The sequence below is a fragment of the Notamacropus eugenii genome, chromosome 2, assembly GCF_028372415.1.
Source record: "Notamacropus eugenii isolate mMacEug1 chromosome 2, mMacEug1.pri_v2, whole genome shotgun sequence".
In the NCBI taxonomy this organism is placed as follows: Eukaryota; Metazoa; Chordata; class Mammalia; order Diprotodontia; family Macropodidae; genus Notamacropus; species Notamacropus eugenii.
The window spans coordinates 526216632-526229822 of record NC_092873.1 but is presented as its reverse complement, the minus strand read 5'-3'; the positions used below and the strand labels follow the sequence as shown (position 1 = coordinate 526229822).

Here is a 13191-nt window from a genome sequence, read left to right as displayed (position 1 = left end):
CCAGGTTGTAACCTGATGACAAGCAGCACAAAGGCCTGATTCTCAGAATAAGGATAGATACACAGAGTCCTGTCCTCCAAGAGAATAGGGTCCATGTTTCAAAAGACTAAGGTGACATCACACATAATAGAGGTTTTCCAATTCATCATATTTTAGTTTCTTTATCTGACCTGTTGTCTCTGGTAAGTGGAAATACAGGCCCCCTCTGATGAAACAGGAAAACCTTCCTATTTCAGAATGATACTTGTGGATAAAGATATAGAGAGGAAGCCAGCATGATGAAAAGTCTAAATCAGAAAATTATAATTAATGGTGTGGTTGATATATGAGCCCAAGGACAGAATGTCAAATTTGGAGAGGCGTCAGAAAATGAATTGTTCGGCAAGAGCCACAAGCAGCCTGAACTAAATTAAAATGGAATTGGGAAATGCTTAAAAAAGAAAAGAAAAGAAAAGAAAATTGGTACATCTACTCTTTCCTAGTTCCATAGGGTTGATCCTGTTTTACATGACCTTTCAAATATCATTGATAATACCTCTGTGATCACATTTGCTTGGTCATTCAGCATTCCCCAATATAACTAGTCTGGACAAATGACTTGAATTCATCAGAGGTAAGTAGTTACTTATTTGCTTTCTCTTTAACTCTTCCTTTTATTTTAGATATTGACTTTTTATTAGGCATTTTCCTCTCCTTCCAATTCACAGATCCTTCTTGGTAGAGTGGCTGTGAATTCTCTGTCATCAAATGCTTTAATAGAGTCTTTATTATGTCTTTATAAATGTCTTTCTTATATCAATTTTCCATTCCTTCTGATCTTTGGCACATTGAACATTATTCTTACACTACCTTGTTATTTTTATATTCATCTTTTGTTACATCAAAATTACCTTTTGTTTCTTGCTTCCATCTTTTGTGAGTGTGTGTGTGTGTGTGTGTGTGTATCTTTCTATGGATATAAACTTAATAGTGATTTTCCTATTCATCCACTTGCTGTCTTCAAAGGACTTCCCTTCTTTCTACTCATGAAAAATGTTATTCCTTGTGCCTTCAGAATTTCCTTCTGGAGAGATTCTCATTGTTAGACACCTAGAAGCCAATCTGCTGATAATAAGTCTCCTCTTACTTAGCCAGGCTGGTCCTTGAGCCAACAGAATCTGTCACCAAAAGCCATTCCAGCTCTGAAGGACATTACAGATCTTCTACTGGTCTAGCCTTCAAGAACTCATAGTCTGTGCCACAACACAAAGAATGTGGTAGAATTGGAGATGTGAAGAGGAGAACTGAGCCTAGTATCATTTTATATTTTTAGTGATATGAAAATTTCAGCAGAAATGTATGTGTGTATACATATACACACAGTTATGTAATATATGTACAATATACATGTATATGTAAATTAATGTATATATGGGATGTACATATATTTAATCTAATTTCATAGATTCATAATTCATAACATATGAATAGGAATCAACATGACAAATTGGAAATATTAATGCATTTAGAGTAAGATGACGAGTTCAAATCTCATGCTTCCCACTTTCCACTCATGTATTCCAGAGCAAATCACTTAATTTCTCTGGACCTCAGTTCCCTGATCTGTAAAGTGAGGGGTTTGGACTAGATGCCCTCTAAAGACCCTCCCAGCTCTAAATCTGTAATAATGTTTAAAATCTTGTGAAAAATACATTGAACAAAACACATGCATGTATGCGCACATTCATACATTATATATAAAACTGTATTGTACGTATATATATGTATATATATACACATATATATGGAATAACTAACAAATTTTGTTTTTAGTAATTGATAATCCATCATGTAACATAATGAAAACAGACCCTTTTCAGCCTCAGGAGTACTATATAATAAACCAGTCCTCTAGGACACGTGCTGGTTTACAGCAAAATAAGACTGTAAAATTTTACCAAAGTTTATGCCCTCTCATTCTGAATACAATTCTAAATCTTTCTAGTGTATTGCATGAATAGAAAATGGCAAAGTACAGTCACTGAACATCTACCACCCTTACCCCCACCACCCTGCATCATATCCATCTTAATGGAATATTCCAGATAAAGGAAGATACACATAAAACAACATGACATACCTACAGAATCTGGAACAATGCATGTTGGGGGAGATTCAAGTGACCCCAAAGAGTGGATTATCTGTATCCACATGGTGTACCCAGACAGAAGAAAGATGGGCTGAAAGGTGCATTCATAAAAGCCATCCTTCTGTAAATGACAGTCTTTGGGGTCCGAGGCATGATGAGTGGTTGGAAAGTCAGAACAGTACAGGCTGCTCCTTAAAAGGTATAAAAGCAATCAATTAAGATCTTTCTAGGCTACATATTCAATAAAAATAAAACATTTTTTGAAAAAACATGAAGGATACTTTAGAGAAAATCATGCTTCTCTTACATCTAAAGGGAAGCCAGGCAACCTTCTTCCATTTATTAAATTGATCTTCCAAGTGGAAGGACATTTTTAAAAATCACAATCTAACATGTCCTAGTGGAAATACATACTTTTACTGGGTACTTCACAAAGGCGAGTAGGGTTGGGCAAACAAAAGAAAGAGAACAAGAGTCTGAAGTCAAGATAAGTACAAAATGTATAAATATAAAGGAAACAAACACCAAGAAATCAGTGACAAGTACAAATTGTTCTTTTATAAAACACTTGTTGGGTATCTGCTAGGCACTAGGAACTGTCCTAGGTGCTGGAGACTCAAAGTCAATGGTGAAACAACCCCTGGCTTCAAGAAACTTATGTTCTACTGGCAAGATACAGAGAGAAGTGTAAACAGATTTCTTCATTTGCGAAATGGAGATAATGTTTGTTGTACATGTAAGAATTGTGAGGACCAAATGAGGACCTAGCTAAGGTAGGTTTCGAAATTATAAATGTTAGCTATTATTGTTGCTACTATCATGGTGGAGGTGTGACTGCTGGAGCAATTCATCTAAAGAGATTTGTGGGTTTTAGTGGACTTAAAAAGCCTAGGGTCAAAGTGATAGCCCATAATCAACATGTGATAAATGCTTTCCCATTCATTCTTCATTTAGAATTTAACACTGGAAGGGGCCATCTCAACCAATCCCTTCATTTTACAGATAAAGAAAGTACATTCTAGGGATGTGAAGGAATGACTTGCCCATGGTCACATGGGGTGGGGGAAGGGGAGTGCTCTGACTCTCAAGTCCATGCTCTTTCCACTCTACCACAATATCATCTTTTTCACCTCAAGGCTAACAACCCAGGTGGTTCTGATGCCTTGGAAATTTCTGCTTTGGCTTCTCCTTTCTATTTTCCAAACCTTTGAAAATTCACTTCCTTTGTATGGCAGTTAGCACAATGCTGGGCACAAAGTAGTAAATAAATATTTATTATCTGGCAGAACGTTTATGCCCTACAGCACCTAGTCAAGACCTAAGAACACAATGGTGATTGAGACAGTTGATGACTGAATATTAGAAACCTTTGAGGAGTAGTGATGTATAAGGACTTAAACTACCAGCATATTGCTGACACTTTATGGATCTGAAATCAGTCCCCTGAAATCCTTCCCATCCTTTGAGACCCAATATAAGGGATACTTTTCCCAAAACAACTTCCCAGACTAACTCTGCCAGAGACAAACTCTCTTTCCTCTGAACTCCCATTGATTATTCCCCTCTTATAGCCTTTGTCACTCACTATATTACCTCATACTGTAATCTTGGGTGTGTTTTCTTTTGTCTCCTACAAAGTAAGTTTCTTGTAGCTACGATTTATCTTTGTGACGTCCACAGTACCTAGTAAAGTATCTTGGATGTAACGACAACTTGATAACTTTCTGAAGGAATGAAAAATTGAAATCCCCTTAATCTCCCTCCGAAGGAAATTTATATTTCTGTACTTTTCATATATATATACGTATACATGTATGTGTGTGTACATATATATGCATAGATATGTATGTACACAAAATTTCTGAATAGATACAGGGCAACTAGGGAGTGCAGCGAATAGAGCGCTGGGCTTGGAGTCAGGAAGACCTAAGTTCAAATCCAGTCTCAGACACATACTATCTGTGTGACCCTGTGTGCCTCAGTTTTTTCACCTGTAAAATGAGCTAGAGAAGGAATGGCAAACCGCAGCATTATCTTTCCTAAGAAAACCCCAAATAGGATCAGGAAGAATCAGACATGACAGAAATGACTGAACAATAACAAAAACATATTCCACATATTTCTGAAACTATGAATTTGTAGGCTAGATGCCACACAGATCAGGGAAGATTAAAGAACATCAAAAATTGGGGACCACCTGCAACAAGTCAGCCTCCTACCTTTCAACGACTTGATGCAAAACATTTGAAAGCAAAGCATGGCCAAGTAAGTCTCTAAAGATCAGAGGATCATAGACTCAGAGGATATTGAGCCTGACTCCGTCACTTAACACAGGAAAAAACTGAGGCACAGAACAGTTAAGTGATATGCCCATGGACACAGAGCTTTTAATTGTCTTTGGTAGGATTCAAACACAGTTCCTGACTCCAAGTGTAAGATCCTATCCAACCATCCTACTTCTTTTAAGATCATCCCCCAGCAGCCAATCTTTAATGGGCCTCTCTGAATTTGAACTATAACTGGTTCTCAAACTTCAGACATATCATCCACCATGGAGTTTTTCCAGCATATTCAGTTCCACCTGAGTTTGTGTTCTATTGATACTGGAACCCAAGATCACCTCCAAATCACAAAAAGGAATGGGCAATCAATGCAAAAACTATTTTATGCTTTTATGGTGAACCAGGAATTAATTTCTTTATTTCTTATTGCTGTAATGATTGTCCTCAACCAAGGCTATAACTCCCCTTACCCCTCCAATCTTCCCCATATCCCACCCCACGAAAATCATACATACCTGAAATATCTTAACTGCAACATACTTCCCACGAGTGATGCAACTGTGTTGGCTGGCCATCTGCAAGTCATTTTAGTTAAGTACCCATCAGTTTCACATGAGATATTGATATTGACATCTATTTAAAACACATTAAAATATTAATATAAAGAGAAAACAGAACATGGAAATTGTATGCAAAACAAACATGTTCCTTAGTTCTTAACTGAGCTTCTACAAAAGAGTCCATGTTGAACAATCAGCAGGCAGAATGCAGTAAATTGGAGAGAGGCTTCTTACCTATGACATATAATTCGGCATAGCGGTGATGGCACTCATTCTCCTGACAGCAATATATGGCATCATATGTATATTTTCCTCTGGGTTTAGTTGCATTCATATTGAGAAGAGTGACCCTGCTCACATGGGCATTCATAACATCATAGTGACTTGGGGAGATTTTCTCTGCTAAATTCAACCACCAAAAGACATTCTTGGAAGGGATGATCTTGTTTTCATGTTTGTAGATGCAGTAAAAGGACACATTAGACCCAACACTTGTCAGAATTTTTGGTGGAAAATATATGACCTCTACAGGTGGGGAAAAAAGAGAGAATATGTGATGTTAAGAATCTCTAGGAAAGAATGATTTTAAATATTTTGTCCAATGAATATTCCAATGCAAATGGCAAGTCTGTAATTTAACATAAAATGGGACATTTAAATATTGAAAGAATTCTACATAATTTTTTCTAAATTATAGTTGGATGCTAAATTTCATGACCTAGGCATCCATGAAAGGATAATTTTTGAAATGGTTCCATGGAAGAAATGAGAGGTTAGCTAACTGGGCTGAGTGGTCTTAGCTTTGGCAAGGAAGGGCCCCCCTCTTCCTCTGGAACAGAGTATAAGAAGGAGAGAATGGCTGAAGAAGGACACTGAGGGCTTTGGAAAAGGGATGAAGAGAAACTGAGGGGAGGGTTCAATAGGAATGGCTTCAATCTTTTCAGTAAAATAGGAGACAACACTTTGCTGGGGATGGAGAAGGGTGAGAAAGATCAGACTTTGGGTCTTAATAAATAAAAAACAAACTTGGAAACAACTATCACTCACTGGCCTCTCCTTCCCCCACTCCCAGCAAAAACTGGTTAGTACTCTCTCCTAAGATTACCTTGTATTTTCTTATTTGTGCATACACTGAATACCTCCAGTAGGTGTTAGTTTCTTGATGCATTTCTGTCTTTGTCTCCCTTAGCATAGTTCCTTGCACACAGTAGGCAATTAATACTTTTTTTTGGATTGAATTAAATTGAAATATGAACATCGTATACACTGAAATGACACATACCAACTAATGAAGCTTGGTCTACTTGGAAGTCACAGAAATTGAAGTGTTTCACAAAGAGACATGCCTCCACAAAACATTGCCCTATCATTACAGCAATTGATTCAAGCATTTATTTAGCACCTACTAAGTACCTGGGATGGGGATGCAGAAACAAAAATTAACTAATTCCTGCCCTCAAGGATCTTTTATCCTACTAGAGGAAAATAACGTGCACGAAGAGAAGTAGATACCAAGTCAAAAAATCACTAAGTATTTTCTATCTTATTATTAGTAAGCATTAATCACTTATAATAAGGCACTATACTAGGACTGGGGAAACAGAGACAAAAATGAAGGCATTATTGCTCTCAAAGAATTTACATTTTACCCATCATAAAAAAGAATATAAATGAATAAATAAAGAAATACCAAAAAATACAAAGTAAATACATTTTTAGTGGTAGGTGGGAGTGACTAAGGGGAATTGGAAAGATTTCAAATAGAAGGTACACTTACTGGGGATTCTAAGGGGTGGAAATGAGAAGAGGATTCATTGTTAGCATGGAGGATAGCATTTCACAACACCGTTGAATATATATATATATATATACACACACACACACACACACACACACATGTATGTATATGTACATATATATACACACACACAAACACATATGCATGTATATATGGAAAAATCATATAAATATATCTATACATGTCTATTTGTATGTGTGTGTGTATATATATACATACATACATATGAGTATGTATACACACACACACACACACACACACACACACAGAGCAAATCCTGCTTTCAAGTTGTGCTCCAGTATAATGTCTCTCCTGGAGAACTATCTCCCTAATAAGTCTCCTCACCCCTTATTGATGAAGAGTGGCTAGACCTGTCGATCCCAATCCCCCATCTATTTTCAGAGCTTCCAAATCACAGAATCTGAGTCTGAAGTGATCTTAGGTCACATATTTCAGTGGGTGTATGTCGGACACAACCTCAGAAGTGCTGAGTTGGGCACAGAATTGAAGAAAGCTTAAAGCATCCCATAAGTTGTGTCACTATTATGTTGCTGCCATAATCAAAGTTGAACCTAAATTGGACAGTTTTTCCATTTCTACCCAATAGCTCTGGTTAGAGTAGAGGGAATATTTCTGCTCTGAGATAAACTATGTACATTAAGCCTTATGTGGTCAAAAAATCTCTTCTGGAGAACCTAAATAACTCATTGCCTTTTGTAAAAGACTACTTTTTGTCAGAATGGTTTGACTCATTGGTTCTCATGCCTCTTCATATTTCATTATTATCTCTACTTTTCCTTGGCCTAAATTCCTTTAATACATTTCTCACATGGAAAACACATTGCTTCTCAGTAATGGAAAATATTTTCCAATTTTACACATTAAGAAATGTAACATTTGTCTACCAGATAGCTTAATAGTTCTATGTAGAATTATAAAATATTTCTATTTTATTTTTATGGGCATGTCATTTTCAATCCTACCTGACAGCTATATTTTATTCTAATCATCCATTTATTAATGAATTAATTAATTCAGTAATTGGCACTTAGAAGGAACTTAATAAATATTTTCCTGTTTATTCATCAAGTGTTTGTCATTGTTCTGAGGGATATACACCAGAGGTCACCTAGCTTCTGCAGGAATTCAAAAGGAAACATGGGCTCTTAATAGTAAAACAAGTAAGCAAAAACAAAAACAAAAAAGCCCTATAATTCAAATTTGAGAGTAAAAAATGTATAAAAGAAGATAGTTCTGTGAATTGAGAAGACAGAAAGATTACTTCAGCTGGGGAATTCAGGCAAGACTTTTTTAAATGAGTATTGAGGATTTCAAGAGTAAACAAGTGAAAGATGTTGTTGAGTCCTTTCAGCTGTGTCCAATTCTTCATGACCACATTTTGGGGTTCTCTTAGCAAAGATAGTATAACGGTTTGTCATTTTCTTCTTCAGCTCATTTTACAGATGAGGAAACTGAGGCAAACAGAGTTAAGTGACTTGCCCAGGGTCATAAAACTAGTGAGCATCTGAGGCCAAATTTGAACTCAGGTCTTCCAGACTCCAGACCTGGCAAGAAAAAAAGGGGTAATATATTCCCCCAGGCTAACTGTAACTGGTGCCTCCCTGGCCCTACAGCTCAGATGCAGTGTTTCCTTGCTCTGCAAACACAGCAGTAGAAAAATATGCAGCTTGCCCAGGGTACAGAAAGTCATCCAGCTAGGGGGCTGTTATAATGGACCATAAATAGTGGCTGGTTTGAACTAGGAGGGTACTAATGGAGAGTGGAAATAGTGATGAAGGAGAAGGATGCAAAAGATATTACAGTGATAAATGGACCCAACAAACACACATCAGAAAATTTTGACAAATTAAACCCTAGATGTCTTAAATTTAGACATGAAGATGTTTTTGTATTTAATTTTTTTAACTTTTAAAAGTAAAACTTTGATTAGAATTGATTGGGATATATGAAAGCTCATTTGAACATTTTAAGAGGTTATCCTTTGAGTTGTTTAGGGGCTACTCTGCATGTACTGTGGAATAATGAAGTGTGTTCAGGGTAGGTCAACAATCTCTCATGTCTGTGATAGGTGCTTCTTTGCTGGAAATAATGTACAAATGTGATTGGATTATCCCCTCTTTTAGAGTTAAACTCCTCCACTCTAATGAACTGGCTTTTCCCCTATTTCATTTTGTTCTACCAATACAAATTGGCTCCCACTTCCATTTTGCTATAAAATTAGACACCTATAGTGACCCATTCCACAAAAAGTGAGGCACCCATGGTAACACTGTCCTATTTGAATTGTTAGGCTTTATTTTCTGTAATTTACATACTGTAAATTTCCATAGCACATGTGCATTCATTTAAATGCGATACCCTGAGCTTTTTTTTAAATGTATAAGGAAACAATTTTTCCCCCTTCAATTTAGTATCCGTTTTGTAGGGGCCAGGGAGAGAGTATGAACCCATGATTTTCTCAGCTTAGAACATACGTGCTGCAGAAATCTCTACCAATGCAGATGGGTAAGTCTCTTATAACTTAGTCTTAGAGAGCTACCTGAACCATTGAAAACTTAAGTATACTGCCCAAAGTCACATAGCCAATAAGTGTCAATTTAGGCTTAATGTTAAGAAAAAACTTCCTAAGCTGTCCCAGAATGGAATGAGCTTCTTTAAGGATGAACTGGCTCTCTCTTCTGCATGATCCCTAATCAGGTATTTGATAATGGGGCTTCCTTTTTGGTGGGGGTTAGAAAACATCGTCACTGTGTTCTTTCCAATTCTAAAATTCTGTGTTTCTGTGTCAAAGGTAAAACTTGAACCCAGCTCTTCCCAACTCCAAGGCCAACCTTCTATCCTCTCACTTCTTGAGCCCACAGTTACTACGACAAAATGCCAAATATTTACAACCTAATGAGAGAAAGAGAGAGAGATTCCCAAAATCTGCTCCCCAACAATAAGAAGCAAAGATGCACCCTGTATACCAACAACATACCTGGGGCCGTGAAGTTGGAAGGAGTGCTCCAATCACTCCAGGCTCCTGGGCCATCCAGTCTTTTTCCCCGTACCTGAACTGTATATGAAGAACCAGGAAGCACATTGTCCACGAGTAAGGTGGTATCTAGTACAACTGTAGCAATCTGCTAAATTTAATTTTAAAAAGTCAAAATACCACACAGAAGGGGATTGCTAATGAGAACCTAGGTTTGTGGAAGCTTCCACAGGTTGATATTTTGCCACATTCCCCTCTATTCCCTTACACTTTCCTTTGTGTTCCTCATGATTGATGCCCTTGACCAACTGGTGTTTACTTATTCCCAGTGTGTCCAACCCTAGTGACCCCTGCCCCCATTCTCTAATATTTCTAAGGAGATTTCAATATTCATTGTGCCAATTGGCCTCCAACTCATAAGCTAAGCCCTATTGCTTGAGTAGTTTTAAGACAGATTACTGTTGCCTGATTAGGAATCTCCAGTAAGGTACATAAGCTGTTAAGTGTTTAAGCATCCCTCTTTAAGTCTGCTAGTCTGAGACATGAGGACAGAAACCATAATGCAATGAGAAGAATGCTGGATTGGAGGTCAGAGCATCTCTATTCTAATTCTGGTTTTCCCATTTTCTGTTGGTTATCTTCTCTGGGACTCAGTTTTCCCATCTACAAGATGAGAAGAATGACCGAGATGACCTCTGAAGTTCCTCCTAGCTCTAAAGCCTGGTGCCAGATGATCTCCCAATCTAGGATCCTATGAAAGTCATTGTCAAAGGTTACAGAACACACAGCAAATCCACACACTCTGCTTTGGGATCACCTTGAGAAGGTATCAGGGGATAATGCAAACTTCATAGTTCAGCAAAGATGAAGATATACTTAGATGTACTCTTTGGCCCATGGTGAGTTCCATGCTTCTGAAAGTTCTCACTACATGGGTATCAGATGTTGAAAAAGCTCTAGGGATAGAGGGGCTGTTTCTCTTGAGGAAGCGTTTCCATCTTATCCTAAAAATATTATGCTGTTCAGATATAGGGAGTATTCAGCTCTTCTTGAAATCCTCACAGCTTAATTTTTTATGATTTGCATAGTGAAAGATAATACATACCTGCTCCATGGTCTCAGTTGACTTTACAGAGTACTTCAGTTCATATTGAAGTTGATAAGGTGCTAACAGTGGGCTGGACCAAGAGATCTTTAATTTCCCATCATCTGTTATTTCCATTAGCAAATGTAACGGTGGGTCTGGCTTCACTTTAAAAAAATAATATTTCAAGTCCAGCTTCAGTTTTTCAGTAAAAAGAATATTGGATTTCATATCAGTGGAGCAGAGTTTGAATCTCTCTTCTGACACCAGCACTGTCACCTTGGGCAAGTCACTCACTCCCTGAGTCTCCATTTTCTCCTCAATTAAATTAGGAAATTTGACTAGGTACCTTCTCAGGTCTCTTCAGCTCTAACCCTATGAGATCATCAACTAAATCTGATTTTTAATAATTGCAGAGGCAGCTGAAATGCATAACTCTCAAAGTCAGGAGAAAAACAGAGACAAATGGTTAGAACATAGATACAGATAGATCATAGATATAGATGATACATAATTGATAGACAAAGATGGATGATCAATAGGTAGACACACAGAGAGTTTAATTCATCTCAACTCGACAAGCACTTGCTCAGTACTTTTTACATGTCAGACATTGTACCATAGTGGAGATAGTAGAACAGAATACAAATCAGATCCTTTCCTAAAGGAGCTTATATTCTACTGGGAGAACATGAGCCAAAACCGGTTAAGTCCATAGGTGCAGAAATCCCATTATTAAGAACCGTCAGCATTTCACAAATATAAAATATCATCAGGAGATATCATAGGTAATGCAGTACCCCTAACAATACAAGTCTCCATTCCTCCAAAATGCAGTATCTCCACAAGCCTGCCTAGTCAGTCAGACATAGATGTTAGATTTCAAACTGAAAGGGGACATGTCCTGGTTTGCTTTTTTAGATCATCAATCTCTCCATCAATAAGCAGGTATAAAGCATCGGCCATGTGTAAGGCCCAGTGCGAGGAGGTGAGGTTACAAGGGTACAGACTGAAACAATCCTTGATTTCCTGGAACCTACTTTTCCATGTTATTGAATTTCCTTCCCTAGTGTTGTGTGCAGGGGTTCATGACTTGGGGTCCAAGAAAGTTCTTGTATTTTTTTTCATTTTCTAACATTTTGATAATTGTACTTCAATGTTCTCATTTTCCTTTGTAATACTATACATTTTCTCTTATTTATTTATAAACATGATATGATAACTAATGTGGAAATCCATTTAATATGATTGTACATGTATAGCCTGTAACAGATTGCATGCCATCTCAGGGAGGGATAAGGAGAGGGAGAGGGAGAAAATTTAGAACTCAAAACCTTAGAGAAGTAAATGTTGAAAATTAAAAACAAATAAAGAAATAAAATTTAGGAAAAAACAAAATGATGAGCAAGATGCTCTCAGAAAAACCTGGAAAGACTTGCATAGGCTGATGCAAAGTGAACTTCACTGTGTGAAAAGTGACAGCAATATTGTATGATGATCAACTCTGAATGACTTGGCTATTCTCAGCAATACAATGATCCAAGACAACTCTGAAAGATTTATGATGAAAAATGCTGTCCATCCCCAAAGAAGAAACTGATGGTATCTGAATATAGATTGAAATATTTTTTACTTAAAAAAATAAACATGATATGAGAAAGGGCCCATAGGCTTCAGCAGGGTTCTGTGATACCCAAAAAAGGCTAGGAGCCTTGACCTAGTAAGTAAGTATAATTAATAATAATAATAAGAGCTCATATTTACATAGAGCTTCAAGGTTTGTAAAGTGGCAAGTAGGGAGCTGTGGATAAAAGGAGCTAGAAAGGGAAGAGAAGTGAAAACAGGGCTTGCCTAAACATTTCCTGGATGATTGGTCAGAAAAGCCGTGCCTGTATGGCCAGCAAACCTGGAGAGGAGCTTTTTTTCACTTAGACAGGCTGGACCTTGAGCACTGGCCATGCAATCCATCAAGGAGCTTGTGCTCCAAACTTCTTCTGCTTGTTTGGAATTACCATAGTTTGTACAGGTATAGTCTTCAAAGACCCAGGACCACCTCCATGCCAATGACTTCAATGGAGATACCACAAAAAGTGTAGGATAATAAATCTAGAGCTAGAAGCTAGAGTTCAGAGACCAACTCGCACTTTACAGATTTCACCAGAAAGGGGAAATAATTTACCTAAGGTCAAACAAATAGTAATAAGCAAAGACAGGAGTTGAATTCATGTTGTCTGACTCCAAATTCAGAACTGTTTTCACTGCACCACACTCAAGTGATGAATTTGGACCCACATCAATCGTTTATGGATGATAGAGGGGTTGCTGGTTATATTGCTGGAGGAAG

General features: G+C 37.4%; 1 protein-coding gene across 4 annotated transcripts in view; it reads right to left on the bottom strand.

The window, feature by feature from the left end:
- Positions 1-13191, bottom strand: part of LEPR (leptin receptor) — an 83821-nt gene that overhangs the window by 35700 nt on the left and 34930 nt on the right. For 3 of the 4 annotated variants that reach the window (XM_072649757.1, XM_072649756.1, XM_072649759.1), the window contains 5 exons: positions 10869-11014; positions 9767-9914; positions 5205-5495; positions 4926-5043; positions 2120-2319 (listed from right to left, as the gene is read on the bottom strand). In XM_072649757.1, coding sequence (XP_072505858.1) covers positions 2120-2319; positions 4926-5043; positions 5205-5495; positions 9767-9914; positions 10869-11014 — 903 coding nt within the window. The remainder of the gene's footprint in view (positions 1-2119; positions 2320-4925; positions 5044-5204; positions 5496-9766; positions 9915-10868; positions 11015-13191) is intronic. The other variant, XM_072649758.1, reaches the window with a different exon arrangement.